Source organism: Rana temporaria, chromosome 12 (genome assembly GCF_905171775.1).
Source record: "Rana temporaria chromosome 12, aRanTem1.1, whole genome shotgun sequence".
Lineage (NCBI taxonomy): Eukaryota > Metazoa > Chordata > Amphibia > Anura > Ranidae > Rana > Rana temporaria.
This window is the reverse complement of record NC_053500.1, coordinates 112,202,375-112,218,080: the sequence shown is the minus strand read 5'-3', so window position 1 is coordinate 112,218,080 and position 15,706 is coordinate 112,202,375. Positions and strand designations below refer to the sequence as shown.

At 47.2% G+C, this 15,706-nt stretch overlaps 1 protein-coding gene across 1 annotated transcript in view; it reads left to right on the top strand.

Annotated features, from left to right (window-relative positions):
- Positions 1–4,513: 4,513 nt before the first annotated feature.
- CD40 (CD40 molecule) overlaps positions 4,514–15,706 on the top strand; it is a 137,542-nt gene continuing 126,349 nt past the window's right edge. The window contains exons 1-2 of the mRNA XM_040330183.1: positions 4,514–4,597; positions 4,688–4,845. Of these exons, the coding sequence (XP_040186117.1) occupies positions 4,780–4,845 (66 nt within the window). The 5' untranslated portion in view covers positions 4,514–4,597; positions 4,688–4,779. The remainder of the gene's footprint in view (positions 4,598–4,687; positions 4,846–15,706) is intronic.

Here is a 15,706-nt window from a genome sequence, read left to right as displayed (position 1 = left end):
ATTGTTGGAATTTTGTGTGACCGTGTGTGCAACACAAGTTTGAGCCAACATTCCGCCGGGAAAAAATCTACAGTTTTCTTGTCGGAATTTCCGATCGCGTGTACGCGGCATTAGAGTTAATGTTAGGTTGGGGTTAGGATTATTTAATATTTATTTATTTTTGGTGGGGTTATGGTGTTAATACTACTACTACTACTACTAATAATAATAATAATAATAATAATAAGTGAATAAATGAATGTAAAATAAATACACAAATAAATAAAAATAATCATAAATAAATACAATAAATTAATACTATGTAATAATAAAGAAATAATAACCTCTAACCCTTAAAGAATATAATAATAATAATAATAATAATAATAATAATACAATAATAAGTACCTAAACACCCTAACCCTAACACAAAATAAATACATTGGGCCAAATTCTCAAAAAGTCTGCGTAACTTAAATTTCAGCAGTTAAGTTACACTGACTTAAAATTTCTACCTAAGTGCCTGATCGTCAAAGCACTTAGGTAGAAATTACACGCTGTGTAACTTAAGTGCCGCCGTCGTAAGGCGGTCCTCCTCTCCTGGGGGCGTTTAAAATTTAAATGAGGCGCGCTCCCGCGCCGGCCGTACTGCGCATGCGTGTGACGTAATTTTCCCGACGTGCAGCGCGCGAACGTAATTAACGCCGGTCGGCTTTGAGAATTTCGACGGGACACTAAAGTTGCGACGGGTGAAAAAAAAAGACGCGCCGGGAAAACAAATAATTATAAAAAAAAATGTCAGCGTCGCTCAGCATGCATTCCTGAGAGGGAGAACTCCATGCCAATTTTCAAAGAAAAAAACGGCATGGGTTCCCCCCCCAGGAGCATACCAGGCCCTTAGGTCTGGTATGGGTTGTAAGGAGACCCCCCCACGCCGAAAAATTGACGTAGGGGGTCCCCCTACAATCCATACCAGACCCGTATCCAAAGCACGCTACCCGGCCGGTCAGGAATGGGAGTGGGGACGAGCGAGCGTCCCCCCCCCTCCTGAGCCGTGCCAGGCCGCATGCCCTCAACATGGGGGGGTTGGGTGCTCTGGGGCAGGGGGGCGCACTGCGGGCCCCCCCACCCCAGAGCACCCTGTCCCCATGTTGATGAGGACAGGACCTCTTCCCGACAACCCTTGCCATTGGTTGTCGGGGTATGCGGGCGGGGGCTTATCGGAATCTGGGAGTCCCCTTTAATAAGGGGGCCCCCAGATACCGGCCCCCCACCCTAAGTGAATGGATATGGGGTACATCGTACCCCTATCCATTCACCTGGAGGCAAAAAGTAAAATGTAGTAAACACACAACACAAGGCTTTTTAAAATAATTTATTATTCTGCTCCGGATGCCCCCCCTGTCTTCGTTATTAGCTCAATTACCAGGGGGGGCTTCTTCTTCCACTCTCCGGGGGTCTTCTCCGCTCTCCGGGGGGGGGGGGGGTTTCTTCTTCCGCTCTCCGGGGGGGGCTTCTCCGGACTCCGGGGGGCTTCTTCCATCTTCTCCCCTCTTCCGCTGTTGACTCGGCGAACCCCGGTTCTTCTGCAGCTCTCCGGTGCCTTCTTCTTCAGCGCTGGCTGCCTGCTATGTTTGTGTGTTAGCTCGATTTCAAACAGGCAGCCGGCGCGGTCTTCTGTGACGCCAGGGTCTTCTGGTCTTCTCCCCTCTTCCGATGTTGCCTCGTCGCCTGTTGTCGCTGTAATGATGGAAGCGCGCCTTGCATCACATTTATATAGGCATCACCGTCCCATCATGCTCCGGTAGGTACCCACGTGGGGGGGGGGGGCATCCGGAGCAGAATAATAAATTATTTTAAAAAGCCTTGTGTTGTGTGTTTACTACATTTTACTTTTTGCCTCCAGGTGAATGGATAGGGGTACGATGTACCCCATATCCATTCACTTAGGGTGGGGGGCCGGTATCTGGGGGCCCCCTTATTAAAGGGGACTCCCAGATTCCGATAAGCCCCCGCCCGCATACCCCGACAACCAATGGCAAGGGTTGTCGGGAAGAGGTCCTGTCCTCATCAACATGGGGACAGGGTGCTCTGGGGTGGGGGGGCCCGCAGTGCGCCCCCCTGCCCCAGAGCACCCAACCCCCCCATGTTGAGGGCATGCGGCCTGGCACGGCTCAGGAGGGGGGGGGGACGCTCGCTCGTCCCCACTCCCATTCCTGACCGGCCGGGTAGCGTGCTTTGGATACGGGTCTGGTATGGATTGTAGGGGGACCCCCTACGTCAATTTTTCGGCGTGGGGGGGTCTCTTTACAACCCATACCAGACCTAAGGGCCTGGTATGCTCCTGGGGGGGAACCCATGCCGGTTTTGAATTTAAAAATTGCCGTGGAGTTCTCCCTCAGGAATGCATACCAAATGCCGTCGCTGGAATGGGCCTTTACAAGGTTTGGCTAACTTTCCACATTATAAAACCAGCCCTAGTTTTGCGCCGGCAAATTCGGAACTTAGGCAGAAATCAAAGCGCTGAAATGCTTTGAAAATCTGCTTAAGTCATCATTTGCATACGCAAAGCTGCATTTCAATGAGAAATGCCCCCAGTGGCGGATGCGGTACTGCATCCTAAAATCTGACCGTGTAAGTGTCTTACACATGTCAGATTTTCTGCCTAACTTTGGAAAAAGCCTTTTGAGAATCGTTTCCAAAGTTAGGCACAGGGATACGCAGGCTGAACAGCAGTTAAGTCTGCGTATCTCTTTTGAGAATTTGGCCCATTATTTTTATTTTTTATTAAGCTTTTACATGTTTACATTCCTTGTAATAGGAATAAAAGTGACACAATTTTTTTTTTAAAAGAACAGTGAAAAAATAAAAAACAAAAGGTAAAATAAATAAAACATATTTTTTTTAAATGCGCCCCATCCTGCAAAATTCACGTGCAGAACTAACGCATACGTGAGCAGCACCCGCATATGAAAACAGTGTTCAAACCACACATGTGAGGTATCACCGCGATCGTTAGAGCGACAGCAATAATTCTAGCCCTAGACCTCCTTTGTACCTCAAAACATGCAACCTGTAGAATTTTTTAAACGTCGCCCATGGAGATTTTTAAGGGTAAAAGTTTGTTGCCATTCCACGAGAGGGCGCAATTTTGAAGCGTGACATGTTGGGAATCAATTTACTCTGCGTAACATTATCTTTCACAATATATAAAAAATTGGGCTAATTTTACTGTTGTCTTATTTTTTCATTCAAAAAAGTGTATTTGTCCAAAAAAAAGTGCGCTTGTAAGACCGTTGCGCAAATACGGTGTGACAGAAAGTATTGCAACAACCGCCATTTTATTCTCTCGATTGTTAGAAAATAATATATATAATGTTTGGGAGTTCTGAGTAGTTTTCTAGCAAAAATATTTTTAACTATAAACACCAAGGGGCAGATCCTCAAAGAAATTACGCCGGCATATCTGTTGATACGCCACGTAATTTCAAATTTTGCGCGTCGTATCTTTGTTTTGGTATCCACCAAACAAGATACGACGGCATCTGTGTTAGATCCGACAGGCGTACGCCTTAGTACGCCGTCGGATCTAAGATGCAATTTTCCGGCGGCCACTGGGTGGCGTTCACGTCGTAATCCACGTTGAGTATGTAAATGAGCTATTTCCGACGATCCACGAACGTGCGAGCGGCCGTCGCATTCTTTTACGTCGTTTCCGTTCGGCTTTTTCCGACGTATAGTTAAAGCTGCTATCTGGTGGCGTGCTCAATGTTAAGTATGGCCGTCGTTCCCGCGTATAATTTTGAAAATTTTACGTCGTTTGCGTAAGTCGTCCGTGAATGGGGCTGAACGCCATTTACTATCACGTCGAAAACAATGACGTCCTTGCGACGTCATTTGGAGCAATGCACCCTGGGAGTTTTGACGGACGGGGCATGCGCAGTTCGTTCCGGCACGGGGACGCTCTTCATTTAAATGAAACACGCCCCCTACTCGCCGCATTTGAATTCCGCGCCCTTACGCCGCGAGAGATACACTACGCCGCTGTAACTTACGGGGCAAATTCTTTCAGGATTCAAAGATTTGCAAAGTAAGTTACAGCGGCGTAGCGTATCTCACATACGCTGCCCCCACGCAATTGTATGTGGATATGCCCCCAAATCTCAGAAAGAAGCTCGGCCCTTACGTGGTTAAAAGTCCCAATTGGGAGTTAAAATAGGCTGTGAGGATGCGGCATAATGCCTCCTGTCAATATGAAACAACGCTTATGTAAACGTGTCCTAACAGGCAGGATCGTTAGGTGACAATAAAGGAAAAAACTAAAAAATAATAATGCAGTCATCACATCTAAAAATTGCTAAGCTTCAATATTTACCATTTTTGCTTTTGGAATTTATACCCCTTTAAAAAAACCTTAATACACAGGCATGGTTATTATCTGCTTTCTTTTTCTCTTTCTTCTAAATGGATCATGGGACATCTGTGCGAGTTTCTCTAACGGAAATCCCCTATGCTGGCTTCCCTGTGGTTCCCTACTTTCACTTTCGGGAATCTGGGCGGGTCCTTATAAGCAGGAGCTTTGGTGACACAATAACCACGCTGACAGCTTTCATTCCAGGTCTGTGCTCTAGATGATCTGACTTTTCTTGTACAATAGCTTGTTGTGTGTATACTAATGAACCTATTCCTCTTCTGTGTATCGCTGCAGTCTTCCATTCCTGTAACCAGACCCTTTAACTCCTTGTGAGTCTGGGATTATACTGTTGTAGGAGTTCCTGGGTCTTCTGTCTTCATACCTCCATGGGATCCCGTGTCACAATGTCTTGGTGGATGTTACTGCTTGTCCTATGTAACCGCTACTGCCAGGTGAGACATGCCAATAATGCCTTATTGTCATTTCTTTAGTTATTTTATTGTGAACAGTTAACAAACCTGTTCTGTAAGACAGTAAAAATGTGTATATAGGGCCAGATTCACGTAGGTGAGCGGCGGCGTAACGTATCGTAGATACGTTACACCGCCGCAAGTTTTCATAGCAAGTGCCTGATTCACCAAGCACTTGCGATGAAAACTACGCCGGCGGCCTCCGGCGCAAGGCGGGCCAATTCAAATTAGGCGCGCTCCCGCACCGGACCTACTGCGCAGGCTCAGTTTCGCAATTCCTGTCGTGCTTTGCGCGCCGTGACGTCATTTTTTCGAACGGTGACGCGCGTAGCGTAATTCCGTATTCCCGGGCGGCTTACGCAAACGACGTTCATTTTTTAATTTTGACGCGGAAACGACGGCCATACTTTAGACAGCAATACGTTTGCTGACTAAAGTTAGGGCACCCAAAACGACGAATAACTTTGCGACGGGAAACTAGACTAGCGGCGACGTAGCGAATGCGAAAATCCGTTGTGGATCGCCGTAACTCCTAATTTGCATACCCGACGCTGGTTTACGACGCAAACTCCCCCCAGCGGCGGCCGCAGTACTGCATCCTAAGATCCGACAGTGTAAAACAATTACACCTGTCGGATCTTATGGATATCTATGCGTAACTGATTCTATGAATCAGTCGCATAGATAGAAACAGAGATACGACGGAGTATCAGGAGATTTTTTTTTTATTTCTTTTCCAAAAAGAAATAAAAAAAAAAAAAAGGAGTATCAGGAGATACGCCGTCCTATCCCTTTTGTGAATCTGGCCCATAGTGCTGATTGTTTCTATAAAGGGTTAATTCTTACGTTTCTTCCTCATTTCTGAATGGGGTAATTTCCAGACACCTGCGATAGATTTCTAAAGAATTTGCAGAAGTGCAGTGTTGCGTGTCATATGAATGTGAGCTACTCGGGTCTGAATGAATAAATTACATGTCATCAGAAGAAGCCGAAGTTTAATTTTTTTTTTAATTGGCACATACATTGAATGCAAAGTGTTCCTTGTGCTGGTGGCTGCTTCCTTGAAGCCTTCAGTCCTCTAAACCAGTGTTTCTCAACCTTTTTTCAGTTAAAGGGGTTGTAAAGGTTCGTTTTTGAACCAACAATGCACTAGCTTAAAGGAACCAGTTTAGAAAATAAAAGACGAACCTTTACAACCCCTTTAAGACACCCTTTAAAAATTATAGACAATCTCAAGACACCCTTTCAAATTATAGATATAGCACTACCCCCGAAGGAGCTGCTGGTTTAGATTTGGGCCAGGCCGTTACCTTACTGTTCACCATGCTGGTCCTAGGGGTCCTTCTTGAAGAGTTACAAATGTCCGCACCAACACTTTGTTTCTTTTTCTTCAAGGGTTATATTAAACAAGTTCCATTAGAGGGGTGAAGGGGTAGGGATGATTCAGGTACCTTGCTTTGCGGATCATGGGTATGATGTTAGATTCAGAGGACAAAAACATTTCCACACTGGATTCAGCAACCACCGGATAGGCCTAGATGACCTAGCAGCCGGTGTGAAGCTCGTGTAAAAGTCTCTGCCCACTGACTTGATGAGTGCCGTTGGGTCGTTACATGGTCCTCTGCCACAGGACCAGGTAACCACACACACACTTTGCAAAGTTCAAAGAAACTACACAGCTCACGGTGCCAGAATCTTTCAGCCAAGCCGGCAGCATGATGAGGTAAATTGGCCAGGATGCGTCCTCCAATTGGATCCCCAATCGGTCGGCTTCTTCCCGCAGGCAAGACAGCACGGGACCACCCTTGGACCAGTAGGCCCCCAGAAACTCTTGGGCCTACTTGCAGTAATGGAGCCTCGGGCCAGCAGGCCCCGAGACCAAAAGGTTGCTAACACATCTCTGAGGCCAGGAGGGCCATCAGGTCAGGATCGAAAAGCCCCACCAGAACGGTGGCTTTCCCTTAAGTACCCATTCCCAGAATGCACAGTGGCAGGGACCATGCCACCCAGCTGCTTCTGGGCAAGAAGCACCCAATACAACCAGCCCATTGCAATTCCAACCTTGACTCCCGGCGTCAGCGACACCCACAGTCAGGTAGAAGATGTGCAACGCAGCCAAGCTGAAACAGAGACCCATAATTTGGCATAAAATCGCCTGCAAATCTCTGGCCACATACAAAGCTGTACTGTATACCAGCGGCTTTACTGTACACATATACAGCGGCTTTACATGGATGAGCAGCAGACTCATTCACATTGTGAGTGTAATTATTATTTTTTTACATAAAAAAACAAACAAAAAAAAACGCTTGTATATCAAGACAGCGCTCGTATATTAAGGCAAAAAAAAAAGTTGCTTGTCTTTCAAAACGCTCGTAAACCACGTTAATCATAAACCAAGGTTTCACTGTATAGACAATCTCAAGGCACCCTTTAAAACTATGGACAATCTCAAGGCACCTTTTCAAATTATGGACAATCTCAAGGCACCCTTTCAAATTATAGACAATCTCAAGGCACCCTTTCAAATTATGGACAATCTCAAGGCACCCTTTCAAATTATGGACAATCTCAAGGCACCCTTTCAAATTATGGACAATCTCAAGGCACCCTTTCAAATTATGGACAATCTCAAGGCACCCTTTCAAATTATAGACAATCTCAAGACAGCCTTTCAAATTATGGACAATCTTAAGGCACCCTTTCAAATTATAGACAATCTTAAGGCACCCTTTCAAATTATAGACAATCTCAAGGCACCCTTTCAAATTTTAGACAATCTCAAGGCACCCTTTAAAAAATTATAGACAATCTCAAGGCCCCCTTTAAAAAATTATAGACAATCTCAAGGCACCCTTTCAAATTATGGACAATCTCAGGGCACCCTTTCAAATTATAGACAATCTCAAGGCACCCTTTCAAATTATGGACAATCTCAAGGCACCTTTTCAAATTATAGACAATCTCAAGGCACCCTTTCAAATTATGGACTATCTCAAGGCACCCTTTCAAATTATGGACAATCTCAAGGCACCCTTTCAAATTATAGACAATCTCAAGGCACCCTTTCAAATTATGGACAATCTCAAGGCACCCTTTCAAATTATAGACAATCTCAAGGCACCTTTTCAAATTATAGACAATCTCAAGGCACCCTTTTTTTTTAAATTGGCACATACATTGAATGCAAAGTGTTCCTTGTGCTGGTGGCTGCTTCCTTGAAGTCTTCAGTCCTCTAAACCAATGTTTCTCAACCTTTTTTAAGTTAAGACCCTTTGAAATTATAGACAATCTCAAGGCACCCTTTAAAATTATAGACAATCTCAAGGCCCCCTTTTAAATTATAGACAATCTCAAGGCCCCCTTTTAAAATTATAGACAATCTCAAGGCACCCTTTCAAATTATGGACAATCACAAGGCACCCTTTCAAATTATGGACAATCTCAAGGCACCCTTTCAAATTATAGACAATCTCAAGGCACCCTTTCAAATTATAGACAATCTCAAGGCACCTTTTAAAATTATAGACAATCTCAAGGCACCCAATTCTTAAATGTAAAAAACTATCCTAATAGCTTTACGCAATGCAGCAACATCCACATTAAGGACACCCAACCTTAGAGATGATTTATTCTTCCAAAACAAATACACTTTTTCACACTGGTACTGACTAGTATTCCAATGTTTCTCTTCTCCCTCAATTTCTCTCCATCAGTCAGCTAAAGTGACCACAGTGCTGAGGGAGAGGGGCAGGGGGGAGTCAAACAAGGATGCTGTGGAGACAACAGACATCCTCCTTATTAACTGATGAGGTCATTGGTTGTTGGGATGCCAGTGTCTAGAAAGTCATAATGGTGCATAATGAAAACCCATGGCTTTTTGTAACTAACAGGCAGGCATAAAAAAAGCCCCCCCCCCCTCCATACCCCCACAGAGATAAAGTTCTAGCACAGTGGAAGTTAACCGCTTGCCGACCGTCTCACGCAGATATATGTTGGCAGAATGGCACTTTTTCTCAAACTGACATACCTATACGTCAGTCTGTAAAAGCAGGATAGCGGGCGCATGCTAAAGAATGATGCCCAAGGGTCCCGCGATCGTGGCGAGGAGAAGTAGAACTGGGAACTTCCTATGTAAAATGCCATTTCCTTGTACTGAAGTTTGGCGCCATTCCACGAGCGTTTGCAATTTTGAAGCGTGACATGTTAGGTATCTATTTACTCGACGTAACTTCATCTTTCACATTATGCAAAAAAAATTGGGCTAACTTTTCTGTTTTTTTGTTTTTTGTTTTTTTTTAAAGCATTAAACTTTTTTTCAAAAATAAAAAGTTGCAATGACCGCCATTGTATTCTCTAGTGTCTCTGCTTAAAAAAAAAAAAAAAAAACATATATAATGTTTGGGGGTTCTTAGACACAAAAGGGGAGTATAGCCTCATATAAAAATCATATAAATAAATAAAACCGTACCATCATCCCAGTTACAGTAGAAGAGAAGGGAGAGTGGGAGTAAGGGAATAGTAGCTGAAGCTAAACCCAACGGTACCCACTCAGAGGGTTTGAGGGGACTATTTCGGTACTGATAGAAACAATGAACATAATTGTAAAAATTTTTATTGAAATATAAAATTGCAAAACAAAACAATTGTACAGATCCATGATTGGTCGAGGTCGACTAGTTTTGCGGGGTTGCCGCTTCGTCAGGACAGCCAATCTATAAAGTAAATAATGCAATAAAAAGACATGTAATATACATCAGCAAGAAATGTATAATTCAACATAATACAAAAAGTATAAACTTACCCGATGGGTCAATTGTTAGTGCACGGAACCAAACGGTCCAGGGGGATTCCCCCCGCGGCGAACAGGGGGATAGTAAATCGTGGAGATCTGGATGTAAACAAGGTTGTGTATGTATAGTCATACCTGTAGGTATATATAAAAATGTAACCCCAAAGAGAACCATGGCCTGACGGGGTAGGGGAGGGAAGCAAGGGGAAGGGTACGAGGGAAAGGGGGGAGGGAGGGAGAAAGGAAAAGGGAAAAGGAAAGAGGGGGGGGGGAGGGAAAGATAGGAAGGGAAATGGAGGAGTAGAACAAAAACAACAAACCGGGGAAGGATAGGGAAGGACCTGAAGTGGAATGGAAAAAGAGAAGGGGAGGAAAAGGGAGAGAGGGGTAAAGGAAAAGTCCCCTCAAACCCTCTGAGTGGGTACCGCTTCTAATGTTTGGGGGTTCTATGTACTGTTCTAGCAAAAAAATTATGATTTTTACACGTAGGAGAGCAGAATTGGTCTGGTTGGCAAGTGGTTAAAAAAAATTGGGCCACCAAGCCCTAAAATCGCAGCTGCGGTGAATTCCCAGCATGCGAACACATATTGCAGTTTTCAGTGCGTGTGGGCGCCATTAGGAATTAATGGCACCTCTAAGGATCTGCTAACCGCAATGCGTTTTTTGCTGTGAGTGTGAGAAAGTGTCCAATTTACACACAGCCTTGCACCTGCATACAAGTGAACCTAGCCAAAATGTTGTTTTATCGGATAGATGTAATATTCTCCAAAAGCCAAACAAGAATATTGCATACACTATACACTATTAGTGTTGCTCACGAATATTCGCATTGCGAATATTCGACTCGAATATAGCATATTCGAGAAATCGCGCTATATTTCGAAATTCGCGGTGAATATTCGCAATTCCGAATATTCGATTTTTTACAATTTTTTTTTTGAATCAGATCACATCCTAGATATCTCCATCGACGTCTAAAAGCATTGCTGGTATCATTAGAGACCCTGGGCCGAGTAGCTGAAGCGTTCATTGAATTTTCCAGAAAGATCGCAATGCGATTATTCGGCAAACGCAATATCGCGCGATTATTTTCCTCGCCCCGATCTTCCGCATCAGAGCGATTTTTACAGTTTCATTTTTAAAACAGATCACATCCTAGTGATCTCCATAGACGTCTGAAAGCATTGCTGGTATGATTAGAGCCATTGGGCCGAGTAGCTGAAGCGATCATTTTATATTGCCGAATATTCGCAATGCGAATATTCGGCAATAGGAATATTGCGCGATTATTTGCTCCGCCCTTTTGCATCAGAGCCAATCAGAGTTCTCCTTCCACACTCGTCACAGGTTAGCAACCAATAGGAACCTGCCTGCATGGACATTATATAAGCTCACTCCCAGCACCATTTCATTGCAGATTCAGAAGCTTGCTATAGAGTGTGGAGGCTGTTTCTGTGTTCCTGGTTTCCTGGTTTCCTGTGTCTTTGTTCTTGATTGATTTAGATCATCACCAGCATTGCTATTTAGTGATTCCAGTGGATCTTTTCCAGTATATCAACTGCTTTTTTCAAAGCAATAGACCCAAGAGCTTTTTTCAAAGCTACGTTTTGTGCTGTTTTGTGCTGTTTTTTTCATTTGTGTTACTGTTTGATCCTGCAATCCTCCCTGTTCAGTTATATTTGCAAGAGATTTCAGAACACATATTGATCTGAGCTTTATAAAAGAGCTTTTCTAAAAGCTAAGTTTTGTTCATCTTGTGTTACTGTCAGATCTTGCAGGTTCACTGTTCAGTGATATTTGATAGGCATCTCAGTTCAAATTTTGTTTAGTTTTCCCTAAAGAGCTTTTATAAAAGCTAAGTTTTGTGTTCAGTTTAGTTAAATTTTGTGTAGTAAGTGTACACACTGTTAGTGTACATTTATTTCATCTAGCTTAGCTTAGTGTGTGTTTAGTGTCTGTGTTTTGTGTTTAAAAAAAAAAAAAAAAAAAAAAAAGTTAGTGTTTGTTTAGTGCTTTTTTTTTTTTTCTTTAATTTTGTAGTCCTTGTCTGGTGTACTACTTTTCTTATAGTTTAGTAGCTGTCTGTGTACGTCTTTGTCTGCGTGCCTGTCTTGTAAAAAAAACACAAAAACACATTTTGTTCACATTTTCCCCCCCAATAAAGTTTAACCCCCCCACACACATATCAGCAATTATGAGCGGCATCCGTGGCCGTGGCAGTAGGGGTAGGGGAGTTACTCCCAGTGCTGGATCGCTGCCAGCACGGGGTACCTCTCGTGCCCCTACTAGTGGTAGAGGATCGGGTGCAAGGGGAGTACGCCTGATCCGGGAGTTCTTCCCATCGGGCAGCCGCCCGATATTGCCATCTCAGGCTCAAGTAGTGGTGGACTACATGGGGCACAGCAGTGCCACTGAGTCGTCGGTCCCGACTCACAGTAGTACCACCATTACACCGTTGCCTGTACTACCCCCCCCCAGCCCCCAAGAGTCCAGCATCTTACTGTTCGACAGCGACAGTGATAGGGATCTCTTGGGGGAGGCCATGCATCAGGCAGACCTCCAGCTCTGTCCTGATGGTCAGGACCTTTTTGAAGGGATGGATGAGGAGGATGGGATACCTGCTGGCAGTATCCCAGAGACATCCCTTCAAACTGGTGCTGCTGTTTTGGTGCAGGAAACAGCAGCACCTAGTCAGACCCAGGCGTGGGTGAGGGGACAGCGGAGCCAGGCTAGAGGCTCCATGTCACGTGGTTCCCTCAGACCAACACATCTCAGCCCTTGGTCTGACATCTCTGGGGGCGAAGAGGGTGACCCATCATGGTTGCCATCTGACGCGTCGGCTCACTACGTCAGTGACGACGGGGAAGGTAGGCACCCTGGTGAAACGGTGCGCCAGGTCACCACCAGGGAGACCATCGTCAGGGTCTCCACTGGTGATGGCAGCAGGAGGTGTCAGGAGGAGGAGCAGCAGCAGCAGCAGCAGCAGCAGGCAGCTCCACCTGTGCGCACCGAATCCCAGCAGGTGCAAGTAAGCGTCACCCCATCTGACAGGAGGGCGGTGCTGAAGTCACCTGTCTGGAATTTCTTTACCCTGGTGGCAGACAACCCTACCGTGGCCATCTGCCGGATTTGTAAAGTGAGGGTGAAGAGAGGGAAGTGTTTGGCTCGGGTGGGTACCACAGCCCTGAACCAGCACCTCAGGATAAACCACTGGGCGTTGTATGAGGAGATGAAGCGTGGTGGTGGTAGCAGCGCCACCACCACAAGTGAGCAGGGTACAGCAGCCCCTGCCACATCTTCATCTGTTTCCAGCAGGTCATGCCCCCCCGCTCCCTCTAGTAGAGGTACTGGTACCGGCAGCCAGACCTCTACTTCCACAGCACCCTCCACGTCTGTGTCCCGCACTGCCGTCCGGCGCCAGGCGTCGATTTCAGACGCCTTTGACCGCACCACTCCCTTCCCCCCTGGAGACCGACGTGTGCGTTCCCTCAATGGGCTCCTGGCAAGGGTTATTGCCCAACATCTGCTGCCCTTCAACATAGTTGACAGCAACCCCTTCAGGCAGATGTTGGAGCAGGCCCAACCCCAATGGCGTGTCCCCAGCCGCCATTTCTTTGCCAGGACTGGTGTCCCTGCCCTACACCAGCACATTGTTCAGAATGTAACCCTGTCGCTGGATCACGCTGTCAGCGACAGGGTTCATCTGACAATGGATGGCTGGACCAGCAGGCATGGGCAGGGACGCTACATCAGCTTCACGGCCCATTGGGTTTCCCTCCGAGGCGTCGGTGAGGGATCGTCGGCAACCGATCTTGTGGTGCCGCCCCGGGGTGTCCAGGGGAGAACTGCTGGTCTCCCTCAAGCCACTGTCTCCGCAGCTGCTGAGCCTCCCAGCAAGCGCCCCCGTAGCTACTCAAGTGTGGGGCACGTGCGCTGTCAGGCCGTGCTCCAGCTTGTTAGTTTAGGGGACCGGAGACACACTGCAGAAGAAGTGCTGAAAGCACTTCAAGCTCAGGTCCAGAAGTGGCTGACACCCCGAAGGCTCCAGCCAGGTATGGTTGTCTGCGATAACGGCAGCAACCTACTCGCCGCCCTCCATGCTGGCAGTCTGACGCACGTGCCCTGTCTGGCACATGTCCTCAACCTGGTGGTGCAGAAGTTCCTGCGCACTTATCCAGGGTTGAGTGACATTGTGGCAAAGGCGCGTAGGATTGCCAGCCACTTCAGGCGCTCCCCAACCGCTACCGCGTCCCTGTCCAAATTGCAGCGGAAGTACAATCTGCCCCTTCACAGGCTGATTGTGGACAGTGTGACGCGGTGGAACTCCACCCTCCACATGCTGAAGAGGTTGTGGGAGCAGCAAAGGGCGGTGAGGGAGTACCTGATGGAACTAGGCACTCAGAGGGCTTCACCACAACTCCCTTTCATCGCCTGTGCGGAGTGGGGGCAGATAAACCAGGTCTGCCAAGTGTTGTCCTCCTTCGAGCAGGCGACCAAGATGGTCAGCAGTGAGCAAATTGGCCTCAATAGCGTGCTGCCAATACTGTTCATGCTGGAGAGGACACTAGATCGCCTGCTCGAGGCTGGGGAGAGTGCCTTGGTGGAGCAGGAGGAGTCAGCAATGCTCCACCGAGACCAGGGCCAGGACCAGGAGGAGGAGGAGGAGGAGGAGGATGATGATGAAGAGGAGGAGGAGGTGGTTGCTGGTGTCGTCCCGGAGTCAGGGCCTGGTCAGGAGGGAGAGCCGGTGTTGGGGGCACCGATAGTCCGGGGGTTGGGCATGTCTGAGTTTGACCAGCAGCGCCTCAGGGAAGAAGAGTCGCACCTCATTCACCTGGCCAGCATTGAGGAGTCACAGCGGGCTGTGCTCTTCCCCATGGCTGCCCACATGCTCAGATGCCTCAGGAGGGACCCCCGGGTTAAGACCATCAAGACGAGGGATGATTTCTGGATGGCCACCCTTTTGGATCCCAGGTGCAAGGGGAAACTGGAGCAGTTCATCCCAGCCAGCCGGAGGCAGCACCGGATGGAGGAACTGCAGGCAGCCATTGTCAGACGGTTGGAGCAGGCAACTCCCCGGCCTCCAGTTGTCCCCCCTCATCTCACCCAGCAGGTGGCTGCACCCAGCTGCAGCCGAGCAGGGGACCTAATGGAAGAGATGAGGATGTTCTTCCAAACCGAGCGACCCAGTACCACCACCAGCAGCAGCAGCAGCAGTCACCACCAGCGGCTGGCCCACATGGTGGCAGACTACATGGCGTCCGTCGGTGCTTCTGACAGTATGAGCACCGACGACCCCATGGAGTACTGGGTTGCCAGATTGGACACCTGCCGCGAGCTCGCTCAGTATGCGCTGGAGTTATTGTCTTGCCCCCCCTCCAGCGTACTATCTGAGCGGACATTCAGCGCGGCAGGTGGGGTGGTCACGGACAAGAGGACCCGTCTGTCCACAGAGTCCGTGGACAGACTCACATTCATAAAGATGAATGAGTCCTGGATCGGCGGTGACTTTCTGGCACCCGTCGTCGGTTCAGGGCGCTGAAGGGTCCCTTGCCATGCATTCCCTGATGAAGCCCCGGACCTGATGTATTTACAGTGCTGAATATAACTATTTCAACATCAGAGAAAATCAATGTTAATATTTGGTACAGTAGGCTTTCTTTGCAATTACAGCGGTCAAAAATTTCTTGTAGTTTTACACCAGCTTTGCACACACTGGAGGAGGGATTTTGGCCCACTCCTCCACACAGATCTTCTCTACATCAGTCATGTTTCTGGGCTATCGCTGAGAAACACGGAGTTTGAGCTCCCTCCAAAGATTCTCTATTGGGTTTAGGTCTGGAGACTGGCTAGGCCACGCCAGAACCTTGATATGCTCCTTACAGAGCCAATCCTTGGTTATCCTGGCTGTGTGCTTTGGGTCATTCTCATGTTGGAAGACCCAGCCTCGACCCATCTTCAAAGCTCTAACTCAGGGAAGGAGGTTGTTGCCCAAAATCTTGCAATACATGGCCCCGGTCATCCTCTCCTTAATACAGTGCAGTCACCCTG